General features: G+C 34.1%; 1 protein-coding gene and 1 long non-coding RNA gene across 2 annotated transcripts; both read left to right on the top strand.

The window, feature by feature from the left end:
• Window positions 1-5,509: 5,509 nt before the first annotated feature.
• LOC128172123 (ficolin-3-like) lies at window positions 5,510-14,276 on the top strand. Its single transcript, XM_052837889.1, has 5 exons — window positions 5,510-6,097; window positions 11,740-11,885; window positions 12,849-12,945; window positions 13,154-13,321; window positions 13,918-14,276. Exons 1-5 carry the CDS (start codon window positions 5,797-5,799, stop codon window positions 14,175-14,177), a joined length of 972 nt encoding a protein of 323 aa, XP_052693849.1. The 5' UTR covers window positions 5,510-5,796; the 3' UTR covers window positions 14,178-14,276.
• On the top strand, window positions 10,335-11,318 carry LOC128172141 (uncharacterized). The gene is made up of 2 exons (XR_008242198.1): window positions 10,335-10,650; window positions 11,086-11,318. It is a non-coding gene; the product is annotated as an uncharacterized LOC128172141 (long non-coding RNA).
• Window positions 14,277-14,492: the final 216 nt, after the last annotated feature.

Raw genomic sequence — 14,492 nt, 5'->3', positions numbered from 1 at the left:
TTACACGGATTTTTCACTATTTTTTTTGCATCTGTGACATTACGTTTGGATCAACCCTCGTATCATGTTCCTATATTATTAATATGTAAACTTATGAGACGATTGTCTTACTGATATAAAAGGGTGCCTGTAAAGTGCGAAACGAAAGCGAAACGAAACGAAATCGAACGAAACGAAACAAAATCAATCGAAATGAAACGAAACCAATAAAAACGAATCGAAACCTAACGAAACGAAACTAAAAATCGAAACCAAACGAAACAGAATTTAAACAAAACTAATATCAATTTTGACAACATAAAAGTGAAAATAAATTCATTGAAATCAATTTTTGAACCATAAAATATAACTACAGTCAAACTTGTATTAAGCAGTCACCTGCAGGAGGCACCCAAAGTGACCTCTTAACAGAGGTGACCTTTGAATAGAGACTTGTGAATTTGCCAACATCAAATCCTTTTTTAGAACAATTATTCAATTTTATTTCAATTATATACTTGATATTTAGCATAATGTATCAAAATAATAGATAAAGTAATTGATTTGATGTTTTTATAGTATCTATTATATTCATAAATAAGTAGAATTACATTACAATGCATTGTGCATGCAATTTGTATATTTCTTTAAATTATTCAAAAAAGTCATTACGTGGTAAAACCTTGTCGCCGACATATTCACAAGTATAACACTAACACTATTTTCATGAGTACCGTATATATAGAAAACAAACACTTTTAATATAAATCAACAATTACGATTTTAACTGACCGTATCTGAACTCAAAATCATATTATTAAATCAAGCAATTTCCTCTTGCCTCGCCGCGGACATTTTTGACACCTGTATCTCATTCATGTTTATAAAACAAACATATTCTTAATACATGTTTATTAACTTGATTTCCATTCGTATCTGATCTGCCAATTATGTATTATAAATACATCGATTAATTTGGTTTCTCTCGCCTCAAGCGTATAATTATTGTTTACATTTATACCCGACATTCGGAAGCCATGTTTAAAATCCCCGGGTGTAAATCATGTGACCGGCCAATATGGCCGTCTAATGCATGTCGACTGTACAGTTTCGGATCAAAATACGATGACCGCTGACCGCGTTAGACAGGTGACCGCTCTTTAGAGGGCAATTATATAGGATTTTTCATCGGGAGGAAATAAAATGACCGCATACGAAAGGTGACTGCTTAATAGGGATGACCGCTACGGCAGTTTTGACTGTACATGTATGTTTCAGATTGCTGCTGTAAATTTTGGAGCCGATTATCCGAAATTTGGAAAAATTATATACAGGCGCCCGAAATAAAAAAAAAACTATATTAATCGAGTAGTTATCTGCTGATTTGATCTATTCTAAGGTTAAGTGAGCTACCTTAATCGCAATGTTTACAAAATATAGCAATTGCTTACCTTTTAAAAGACAGTCCTATAATCATTACAATTTATTGTAATACAGTTTCCATTTATACGCTACTGTTAAAAAAAACGGTAAAGCCGGTGTGGGGGTTGCTGCTATAAAAACAACTCATGAATATTTATATAGCTGTTTCGAAATTACGTACCAATACCGGAAGTCGCTGACATATGTTGCAGGATCTCATCCTTCAACTTCATTTTATTTCAAGTAATGAAACGTGTTACACTTTATGGTAGAACGAACTGCAAATTAATCAAATTTTAAAAAAAAAACGGTTAATTATCATGAATTTGATGTATTTTGATTAATTTGATAATCCTTTTTTAATCCGTAATGCCTGTAATGTGTTGATGATCATGACTGATTAGATTTTTCTATCAATATAGCTGATTTAGCCCTTATATTATATATTTTTAGCAAACAGCAATACATGTATGTGGAAGATTTTTGTTTTCGTCGCTTTATTTTTGGTCGTCATTAAAGGTAAGTCTGTTCAATTATTTTAAATATTTTTGTTACATATCGTTTAAAACAATCATACCTAAAATAACGAAATATGATATGAGTCAAATTTGGTGCCATTAGTTCGCCATTTTTTAAAGTGTCTCGGGTATATTAAATTATTATAATATATTTTGGAATAGTTGATTTCATATACAATTATGGGCTTCAATGTTGAACATTACAAGCTTCCGAGGTCGTTATCATCTTTTGTGTCTGAAGTCGATACCACTTGACATGGGTCCATATATCAGAATATTGACCGTAGAATGAAGTCCATAATAGTCATATTATATAATCACTCGCAGCAAGTTATGGCGGTCAAGAAAGTTGTTTAAGTTACAGAGATGTACATTTAAACGTCGAAATAATCTGCAATCCTGTGAAATACATTTTAATGCATTATTAAGCGAATTCAAGCTATCCCTATTTTGATACAATTGACACCAACAAATGGAAGTATTTACAACGCTGTCAATGCATCATTTTTAAAAATCTTACACACAAAAACTAAAGGCCAATATCATTGCACAGCTTACTATGACGTCATCTGCCTCTGAATGACGAACTAAATCGCTAAAGCTTATTATGCCTCCTATCAGTTTGTCGCTATATTTCAATACTCATCTTTTTACGCATAGAAAGGATTTATATAGCGTAAGCATATCATGCCGAAGAATAGCACGGCAAATGTTTTCAACGAAAATCTTACAAGCGTCGACAGAAGGCTTCGCACTCACGACGCTAAAATTATTTCAGCTTGAAGGCAAACGCGTTACCGCTACTATATATTAGCCGATAATGTAATTGACAGTATTTATATATGTAAAACGTAGATATATACGACTGACATCAAGCAATTAAAATTAATATGTTTTACGGTGCTACCGTTCTGGCGAGCGCAGCAAGAATTACACATACCTTGCATCATTGTCAACTTATAGTTTTATTTAGGTATCAACCAACGTCAACGAATTTTTGAGAGAGTATTGCTCTACAAAAAGTATGTCAAAGGTTCTAATTTTAATGGTTATGATACATACAGAGCAACCCCCTACCCAGAGAGAGAGAGAGAGAGAGAGAGAGAGAGAGAGAGAGGTACCTGTTTGTAAGTATGTGATTTCCCACTTTTAAATTCAATAGCCTGACTATATGCAACTTCTACATATTTTTTTTACCTGTATATTTTTTCATTTTATTCCTTTTTATTTAGTTCAAAATGTTCTATTGTTTATTTCCTCCCCTCTCATATACTTACCTGCCTACTGTACATGCATGCACATTAAGCTTAAAAAATGGATCGATATGACAGTAAAGTATGGCTCTTGCTAGTTTATATATATAAAATCTCTATATTAAAAAAAAGATTAAAAACAAATCATGTGTCAATGAGGCTGGTATCGCAGTCTATACTGAAATAGCTAGTACAGGCATTACAGATGTTTGATCCACCTCTAAATTTATCGCGGGAAATAAAGCGCGAGTGCATTGTGACGTCATCCATGACTTTGTTCGTCTTTGTTTACGTTTCTCGACTCAAAACGAAGATATGGAAGCATGTAACAAATCTTTTGAGTCTCGTATGCGGTACTCAAAACGTGTCTTCAAACTTTAAGTCACCGTAAATTATGAGTTAAAAGTCAGCCATTTTTGGCATAGCACCACGGGTGAAAACATTAAAGAGCATTATGGGACGTAGACAAAAAATTTTGTTTGATGAACTGTAGGTTTTGCTCGTTCTTTTTCCCGCGCACACTGGTTCTTAGAGATTTGCAGGGCTTTTTACATCATAAATTTTGAATATATTTTACTTAAACTACAATGAGTCAAGTTTTTGGACGGATTTAGATTTGCATGAATAAATGTATTGCTTTACAATAAATATCAGCAGATTATAAGCTCTGTATAATTTTAATACAATTTGAAGTTAAACATATATGATAAACTTTTACAGAATGGCGGGTGACTATTCAAGTCAAATTGTTTATAAATCTCTTTGAAATAATTTTCATATACATTTTCTAAACATTATCCACTTTAATTTTTAGCAAAATATTACTTTAAGTGTGATATACATGTACATGCTATTGGTTCAACACAAATGTGAACTTTTCTGACCAAATAGTTTTTCGGAAGATTTTTGAAAAATACCCAAATATTGTTTTTAATTTTCTAAATTACCCCCCCCCCTCCCCTTACAGAGTGCGTGACCATCGTTTGAAGAAACTTAATTGCCTTTCAGCAAATGATAATTTGTGCCAAGTTAGGTTGTAATTGGCCAAGTGGTTCCGGAGAAAAAGACGAAAATGTTAAAAGTTTACAACGCCAATAGCGCCAAAGATAACGACAGACAACAGAAGAATCTAGATCAGGAAAGTTTACTTGAGACTTCGGCTCAGATAATATATATGTAATAATGTTAGAGAACTAAAATATGAAACGCTCTGTTAATTTGATTTATCTAAAAAAAAGAAAGAAATAGGTACTAGTAAGAGCTGAAAAAATATGAAATTAATTTGAACATGGAAAATAATATTAAAGCTTAGAAAAGCATTTTACAAAAATCCCACAATGTTTACATGTAACATGCATTCATTGAGTAATTTTTTCCCTGTTTCTTAAACAAACAAATCCTGATTAACACCGCTTTAAATACTTCCATAGCTGATATTAACCTGACCCACTTCTTATTACTTTCTAGATTGGTATAGACCATTAGCGACCTAAGAAAAATCACAGACTGTACAATATTACCATGATGATGTCTAACTCATATTATCAAACATGATTATTTTGCTATTTTTTTAATCGAACGTAGTGATGAACTTTTAGAATGATTAAGTTCTGTTTTTACCAATTCTTAATTCAATAATTTATTACAAGAAAGATGTAAAGATAAACAATAAAATGTATATTATCTTTGATAATTGATTTAAGTAAGCACAGTTATTTTTTTTTTACCCTGCAAAATTGGTACAGTTCAAACATGTAGCTCACATGAATAACCAAAGAATGATGTAATTTAATACATTGAATAATTACACAAAAAAGCAATAATAAAGTAGTTTAATCTTCAGCTATTGAATAAAAATATTGCTTTGGGATTGCTTTACTCGTGTCTGGTTTCTACTAAGACTGATGTTAGCTTTGTAGATAAAGTGAAAATTCTGAGCAATAGAATGTAGTAATAATCGATACCAGCGTATATTATCTCTGATCTGTCGTTAGGGAACGAAATATTTCTATTTACTATCAACCTGAAAAGGCCAAACACATAAAAGTTGTCTTGATTAAAAAGAAATGAATTAACAAGTGCAACAATTAGATATCGATGTCTTAATTGAGAAAACTTGTAAAAGTGTATTAGATGTCAAATTTGATCAGTGTATCTTATTTCAAATGGATTTATAAAAAATAGATTAAATATCATTGATTTTTGCTTAATTAATTAGCAGCTTCTCGGGGTCTATTTTATGCATACGTTCATATAAAGAACTTTTTTGATATATAACTCTTAGATGATATAATATTTATTTTTATATAGAATGCCAGTTAGAGCGTTAGATCGGCTTTGATTTGATAAAAAATAATAGTACCTCGGCGGATTTTATATTAAGTGGACTGCAACTATCTTAAATACCCTAAATATATATATATGACTTTTTTGTATGTGTGTGTGTATTTGTTTATCTTTCTTCAAGCATCAAGAGAGTTTTACTTTCGACTGAATGTTTGCTTTTTCATTGTTTTTGGGATAATATTCCGGCTTACCACAATTCCAATTTTTGACGAGAAAAACATACCAACAGCATTTTCTGACTTTGAAATCTACTTAGAAAGACAAAATTAACATTAAGAATGAAGGACATTTTAACAGGTGCAATGTTTCTGTTCGTGATTTACCAGAACGCGGCAAGATCTCAAGTTTTTCGTTATTACATTGAAAACACTGACTTCGTTGACAAAATTGTTGGAACCCTATTAGGTGTGGAAAAAGGACCTATGCCTTTCATTGATTGTGCCATCAAATGCAACAGATGTTGTGCATGTTTTGGTTTCAATTCATTGACAAAGAAGTGCCGTATCCATCAATCATGTGACGTAAGCAATGTGAGTGGAGATGGGGCGGGATGGAGATACTATGTGTTTAACAAATTAGGTGAGTAAACTTGATTATCAGTAAAAGTTAATGTTAAATATTGTTCCTAATGTTCGTTGTTTTGATAATGAGCATATCATAATGTAAGTTACATGGCATGGTTAAAATATTAACTCCATAACAAATTAGATGAGAAAATTGTATATCATTCAGGTGTATTATTTCATTAAAGCTATTGAATTAATGAAACATCAATATAAAGTTATTTTCTCTTAATATGAGTACACTAACGCTAATTATTGTCTATGAATCCCCATAAGACTTGCACTTTGCTTAATTCCAAACATTACATGTTCGTGACTAGACATTGGTCAATTTTGCATAAAATTGTTAGATCAGATAAACTTTTCATTTTTTTAAATATCCAACAAAAGCAAATTCAAAGCTGGCAAAATTTCAAAACCAGAAGACAAAAATTAAGGTCACAAAAACTTCTTTTTGTACGTACATACTCTATATACCTTTCAACACTATATGAAAAAACTCCTAAAATACATAAGATATTTTGAAGAAAAAATAGCTATATGTGTAATACAGGTATATAGGAAAAACATAATTATTTTTAACGCAGAATACAAATTAACTATTCCAACTTACAATATAAACAAACAAATAAGTTGTTTTAATGTTTTACAAAGCAAGAGATTTAACCTTTAAAACTTACCATTACAACCAATCGTTAACGAAAGCTACACAACGAAAGAAAAATCCTAAGGAGAGTAACTTTCTACCTGAGCATAAACAATGGTAAGAAAATGGTGAACTATGTTGAAAGGAAATTATCTCAAATCTACATGTTCTGAAGAGTATATTAATAAAGTATTGAAACATGTAGTTGAACATACATGTATATGTAATACTGTATACTGGGTTATTTTCGCCCTGTGTAATTTTCGCCTTTCTACATTTGCAACCTATTTCACATGTCTTCAATTTGCATAGACACAGTTGTGTTTTAAGAGAGATAATATGAAACATTGGAATTCGCCCAGTCTTAAGGTTGCACTACAGTATAAAATTCTACTATACATTCTTGCCAAAATTGCACAACTTTACATACAGATTTAAAATTCAAAACGAACTTCTGGAAAAATTCTCTTGACATCTTTTTAAACAACGCTTCATTTACAATGTTCTAGCAAAATACACACGTGCATCCAGCAAGGCGTGAGACTTTGTTTACCTCGAAGTTACACATGTGCTTGAAAATCAAGCCCGGGCCTTTTCACCCCCTTGTCACATTAAAATTCATCATTGTATATATTTAGTTTCGTATTTTAACTTTACCACATATCCCGTGCTTAGCCCCTTAGTGTTTTAGGCATACGTATTTGTAAAAACCCATATTGAACCTCAGTTCACCGGGCCTTAAACCCGCCAGTCCGTGCAGTATCAGTTTGGACGCGGCAGTCCAGAGGGAAGGACGTTCTTATACTTCTCTCGTGCATACCATCCAGTCACTATGTATTTTGTTAATTGAAATAGCTGTGTGCTAACTCTGAAATGAACCTGGTACTGGCTTTTTCTGAGGTCCCTTGTTCCAATTATTGTGGTAAAGTGAGTAGGTTAAAGAAAAACAACCTTATGTTTAGACAGTATAGTACTAATGTGGGAGATAGGGAAAAGAGTTATTCTCAGTTAGTTGTTCCCGATAAATTCCGAAACCAGGTGATGAAACTTGCACATGATTCACTACTAGCAGGTCATTTAGGAACACAGCGTACTTTAGCGAGAGTAACGTCAGAATTCTGGTGGCCAGGAATCCAGAATGATGTGCGAAGATTTTGCCAGTCATGTGACATTTGTCAGTGCACAGTTCACAAAGGTAAGATTAAGAAAGTACCTCTTGAACGAATGCCACTCATAGACGAACCGTTCCAGAGAGTTGCTGTTGACCTGGTGGGCCCTCTTTCTCCAATCACAGACAAAGGTAATCGCTATATTTTCACTTTAGTGGATTATGCTACTCGCTATCCTGAAGCCATCGCTTCTATTTGAAATGTTCTCGAGAATTGGTATACTCGTGAAATGTTGACAGATATGGGAGCTCAGTTTACTTCCGCATTAATGTCAGAGGTAAGTCGCCTTATGTCTTTTAGTCAGCGGACAACAACCCCGTATCATCCTAGCTGTAATGGGTTGGTGAAACGATTCAACGGGACCTTAAAGTAGATGTTGAAGCGACTCTGTTCCGAGAAACCAAAAGATTGGGACAAGTACCTGAGTGCGGTGCGGTTTGCATACCGAGAAGTGCCACAGGAGAGTCTTGGATTCTCACCCTTTGAGTTGGTATATGGTAGATCAGTTCGTGGACCTATTTCCCTATTGAAGGAGTTTTGGACAAACGACATACAAGATCCCAACGTCAAGACAACCTACCAATATGTCTTAGATCTCAAGGACAGACTCCAGTCTATGGCTGAACTTGCGAAAGAGAGTCTGGAAAAGTCGTCTACCAGATACAAGAAACACTATGACAGGAAAACTAGAACTAGAAGTCTAAAGGTAGGAGATAGAGCTCTTGTTCTTTTACCGACTGACAATAACAAATTATTGCTTCAGTGGAAAGGACCTTTTGTGGTCACAAAGAAAGTCAACAGAGTTGATTATCAGTTAGATATGCAAGGTAAGACAAAAACCTTTCATATAGATCTTTTAAAAAAGTACATTGAGAGACCAATTTCAGATGTTGCTTCAGTGACGGAAGATGCAGGTGTTCTTGGTTTAGTGAACGCAGCAGTAGTTGATTGCGTGGATGATGAGGACCAAGATGGACAGTTAGATGAGTATCCTCAATCACAGGTTAGTGTAAGCACAGTAAACATTAACCCATCATTAGCATTAGAGAGCAAGGACAGATTGATGAAGTTGCTTTTTAAGTTTGATGATGTTTTTCAAGACCGTCCTGGTATCACAAGTGTACTTGAACATGAAATTAGAACGACAAGTGCCAAACCGATTCATGTCAAAAGGAAACAGTAAACAAAGAGGTGAGTGACATGTTGAAGATGAACATTATTGAATCGTCTGACTCCCCGTATTGTTCACCAGTAGTTATCGTGCCCAGGAAAGATGGAACAAACAGGTTCTGTATAGATTTTCGCCTGTTAAATAATCAGACCATATTTGATTCAGAGCCAATGCCAGATGCTGATGAAATGTTTTCCAAACTTGCAGGACATAAATTCTTTTCAAAAATTGATCTATCATAGGGTACTGGCAGGTTAAGTTAACAGATGATTCAAAACCAAAAACAGCCTTTAGAACAGGTAAGGGTTTGTTTCAGTTCAGGGTCATGCCTTTTGGGTTAGTTACGGCTCCGGCCACATTTTCAAGATAAATTCGCAAAGTCTTGCATGGAATGGAGAATGTAGACAATTTCATAGATGACATTTTGGTGTACACAAAGTCTCTAGATCATCATTTTGTTGTACTAGATGAGCTTTTTCAGCGATTGCGGAGAGCAGGTTTGACAGCAAAACCAGGTAAATGTTCATTGGCCTATTCAAATATTGACTGTCTCGGACATGTAGTGTGTAATGAGGAGTTGAAGCCTGACTTTGACAAGGTTGAAGCTATATGTAATGCCCTTATCCCTGTTACGAAAAAACAGTTAAGGTCATTCCTTGGTTTAGTGGGGTTTTACCGGAAATTTGTGCCCAATTTTGCTCAAATCGCGTCACCATTGACTGACATGACCAAAAAAGGTTTACCCACTAAGTTGAAATGGGAAGATGCTCACAATTTAGCATTTCAGACGTTAAAAGCTTCACTTACTAAGTGTCCCATATTGAAACTTCCTGATATCAAGGAGACTTTCATTCTACAGACGGACGCTTCAGACAGAGGTCTAGGTGCAGTTCTTTTACAAGAAGAACTGGGTCAGAAACTCCCAATTGCTTATGCTAGTAGAAAGCTAAGAGAGAGAGAGTGCAAGTATGCAACTGTTGAGAAAGAGTGCTTGGCAGTTGTATAGGCAATTCAGAAATTCCAGAAGTATTTGTATGGACATGAGTTCATTTTAGAGACAGATCATAGCCCACTTGTGTACTTAAATAAGGCTAAGGTCACTAACCCTAGACTTATGCGCTGGGCGCTTAGTTTGCAACCTTACAGGTTTACTATACATGCAATTATAGGTAAAGACAATGTGGGTGCAGACTACCTAAGTTGTTTGATGTAAATATGTTTACTTTCCGTATTTTAAATTTTAATGGGTTTTCCAGTACTTCGTACTTCTCTATAAAGGGAGGTAAATGTCACATTGAAATTCATCATTGTATATATTTAGTTTCGTATTTTAACTTTACCACATATCCCGTGGTTAGCCCCTTAGTGTTTTAGGCATACGTATTTGTAAAAACCCATATTGAACCTCAGTTCACCGGGCCTTAAACCCGCCAGTCCGTGCAGTATCAGTTTGGACGCGGCAGTCCAGAGGGAAGGACGTTCTTATACTTCTCTCGTGCATACCATCCAGTCACTATGTATTTTGTTAATTGAAATAGCTGTGTGCTAACTCTGAAGTGAACCTGGTACTGGCTTTTTCTGAGGTGAGGTTTATTAATTGTCAATTTTATCGTCATTTCGTTCATTACTGTTCTAAAACACCCAGTCATAGTATTCCAATCTTTTTTATGCTTATTTGTTACGTTTGAATTTAAATGTCTATGTTTAGATACACGTGTTTGAATCTATTATAAGTATGGCGGACTATTATGGTCATATTCCTTTTGTAGTCATAAGTAGTATTATGCAACACTGCATTTAAGTAATTGAGTTAATATTTTGTGAGTGAAAAAGCTAACATGCTTTAAAGTAAGTCTTCTTTAAGACTGTATATCAGTATTTTGTGTGTAATAAGCGTCTATGCTAAGTGTGTCATTCATGACCGTATAGCCTTTAAGTAAAGTATGGTGCGTATTGGTGTAAAAGCCACAGTTGCTTTTGTCATGTACTTAATGTGTTTGTGTACTATGTTGGCGCAGGTCCCTTGTTCCATCTATTGTGTAAACCACTTTCATCGATGGTGGCCGAATATTGGTGACGTCTTATGTAGACTAAGTGGCCAGTAGAGAACATTGTCCCTTGGAGGACCTCACCAGTCCATTCTTGTCAAGACCAAGTGGCAATAGACAACAGTGGAGGACCTTACCAGTTCCCATACTAGGACAATTACTTTCTATATGTATTGATTCAAACTATATTAAATATGTAAAAACAATGTAAAAATATTGTTTTAGTCTTTGTCTTACAGTAAATATAAATTTTAGTTAATTCCGCTCGAAAATCTGTAACACCCCTCCGGAAACTACACGCATCAAAAACTCAAATGACCTCGCATTATTACAACACTGGGATAGTTAGACCTCTTACACATTGTTTTTCATCTCATAAAAAAAAATCAGCTCCTGTCTCAAGCGGAAACCCCCCAAATTCAAAGGAAAGTTCGGGGATTATTTTGCCTCAGCCATGTTTTGACGTAACCCTTCAGTGAAATACTGTAGTGAAACCTAAATTTGCCCGCTGACAACTAGGGCGAAAAGGGCCGAAATAAAACGGAGGCGAATGTTTTCCTTTATACAGTACAATTAATTATGCATAACAAATATTCCTTAACCCATTTTACACTATTTTGACAGCGAATCCAAAAAACTGCCAAGAGCTGTATGAAGGAGGGTGCACTGCCTCAGGTGTTTTCACCATTTGCCCTTGGGATAGGCATGATGCGAATCACCGGTGTGTAAACGCATTCTGTGATATGCAAACCCAGGGTGGAGGTTGGACGGTCAGTAACAGTTCACTAGTCACTTTATTTAAGATTATGTTTGCATTCGCACTTTGCTTTATTTAGCTCTTTAACACTTGCAACCAGTTTCGTCCATCTATAATAAAATAAATTAAAAAAATTAATGAAACATGATTAATTCTCCTAATTAACACAGTATTTCAATATTTCTTCGAACTTGTCAAAATTGTTATGCACCCGCTGACAAGAGCGATAGGGGCGAAATGACAACGTGGCGATATTTTACTGTATACAGAATTATGACCCTTTAGAACATACAGAACAACACTGTTTTATATATTACAACTTATTTCTTACAATGTTGAAAAATAAAGGTTGGCAAAGTACATTTTGGGGGTTTGTCTTGAACAGAGTCATCCTTGTTTTATTATTATTATATGAAGTCAATAAAAAAGGAACGGCAACATTTATAACAGGATAGCGAAAGGAACTGTTTTCCTATATTTCTGTTGATTTGATATAAAAAAGGAATATCCCTACAAATGGTATTTACCAAAACACTATGGTCTTGGGATATTTAAGAAAAAAAACTACAATACCATTCAGACGCTTTCCATGAAAAGTAAATTTTAGCAATGGGTGAAAAAGTGACTTCCGTTTCTTTATTTAAAAGTATCAGTAATGTTTATTTTAATTTTCAGTTAATTAACACATACAACCAATACCCCGACTGATTGTTACAAAGCAATGAGTCCAAATAAACTATTAAAAGGACAGACACACACGATAACGATCAAAAGTATATGTATACGCAAATTGATTTGCGCTCCGTTTCAATTTGTTTTCTAACTTTATTTCTCCTCTTGAATTAACCATAAGAAAAAATGTATTTTGGCTTTACGACTAGTACTATTTGGAAACATGAGAACATTGACGAAGTGATAACCATCGAATGTATACATGTTTTTTGTTACATTATTTTTACAGTATGTTTGTTTTTAGGTCCTTCAGAGAAGCGTCGATGGATTGGTTAACTTCAATCGATCCTGGGTAGAATATAAGAGTGGATTTGGGATCCTTAAACAAACTTTTTGGATTGGTAAAAAAGTTAATACGAATACAAAAAAAGTTTTTATGAGCCAGAATATTGAATAGAAGCCATATGGTGATAACTTATTTTAGTTTGTATTCAAGCTCTTTGTCCAAATAAAAATGTGAAGACAATGAAAATACAAAGCAACATTCAATATATCTTAATCTTATTTTAATAAAAGCAAGGATGATCTAATTTAAGATTCATATTGCAGGAAATGACGTAATTCATCAACTGACGCGAGAGGATAACGTTTCATTATACGTTTCAATAAAGACACCGACTGAAGGAAAGAGATTCCAGCTGTATGATTGTTTCTCTATATCTGATGAGGCTCACAAATACAAACTTACATTAGGAGAACCAACGACAGGAACACTAGGTAAGGTATTTCAGAGTTTGAGTCCAGTGTCAATATTTCAAAATGAGGAGATAGGGTGGTTCACAAATCAACAAACATATTTTTGCTCTAAATTTTAGATGTTATAATACCTGTTTAGGAAAACAATCAGTAAATGTAAGTTTATTTTTTTGCTGTTAAAACAGAGGTTTTTTTATTAAGAAAATAAATAAAGGATGTAGATGACCATATATACCAAGTCCTCTTAAACTACTTTCTTTAATGCCAAAACTAATAAGGTGTAGCTATAAACCATCATTTGTTACAGAAAAAAATGAATATATTTGAAATTTGAATATTTAACTACATGTGTATATCGTTAATCAGAGCTTTTTTAAAAAGGAAATTAATATAGTCAAAAAATGGCCACGACCATCCATTCCACTTAACTCTCTTTCTAATAATATCCCTTAAAAAGCAATGTTCATGAAATGTTCTGTCCCTGATCAATTATTGAATGTGTATTTTCATGAATTGCTGTAACTTAACGGTATACAACCAGTATAAAATGTTTCTGATTTCCGTTATAAATACCGTCGTGTTTAAATTAAAAAAAGTTTCTTGAATTGTTCATTCAGGTGACAGTATGGTAAATACAGAATACACAGGAGAAGATAACCTTCTCGGCATGCTTTTCACCACGTATGATCAAGACAACGATGAGTATAGTGACGGTAATTGTGGCGCCATCTATGGTGGAGGGTGGTGGTTCAAATGGTGCCATATAGCGCACCTTCATGGGCCGTGGGCCTCCTCAGAATGGATCTATCCATGGTATCCGTCCGTAATCTCAGGAACCTACATACAAGAAACCCTCATGATGGTGAAACCTAACTGAAAAGTTTTGATTTCTGGGAAAAAAGAATAAAATTAAGTCGTTTTTCGATTTCATGTCATACGTTTGAAATATTATTTTGTTCTTTCAATAAATTCTTCAAAGATTAATGTCTGATGTTCATTACTGGCACATCGATATAACTCTCGTTAGATGTATTGTTATTTGGTTATTGACGGGATTAAAGAATTCAAAAGACATTTAAAGACATTTTTTATTCATCGCTAATACGCACTTGTAATGACGTCGTGAAAATAATGCCTTCGTCTATTAAGGTATACTGTTAATTCTAAAGGTATTGATTTTATTCATGCACTT

This window comes from Crassostrea angulata, chromosome 2 (assembly GCF_025612915.1).
Source record: "Crassostrea angulata isolate pt1a10 chromosome 2, ASM2561291v2, whole genome shotgun sequence".
NCBI classification, from domain to species: Eukaryota; Metazoa; Mollusca; class Bivalvia; order Ostreida; family Ostreidae; genus Magallana; species Magallana angulata.
This window is presented reverse-complemented; position numbering and strand designations above follow the sequence as displayed.

Bases quoted from the DNA above. Each gene is read 5' to 3' on its own strand.
- LOC128172123 (XM_052837889.1), top strand. From the start codon at position 5,797: ATGAAGGACATTTTAACAGGTGCAATGTTTCTGTTCGTGATTTACCAG. The intron at 6,098-11,739 runs GTGAGTAAACTT...CTATTTTGACAG, and splicing joins CTATGTGTTTAACAAATTAG to CGAATCCAAAAAACTGCCAA. The intron at 12,946-13,153 runs GTAAAAAAGTTA...TTCATATTGCAG, and splicing joins TAAACAAACTTTTTGGATTG to GAAATGACGTAATTCATCAA.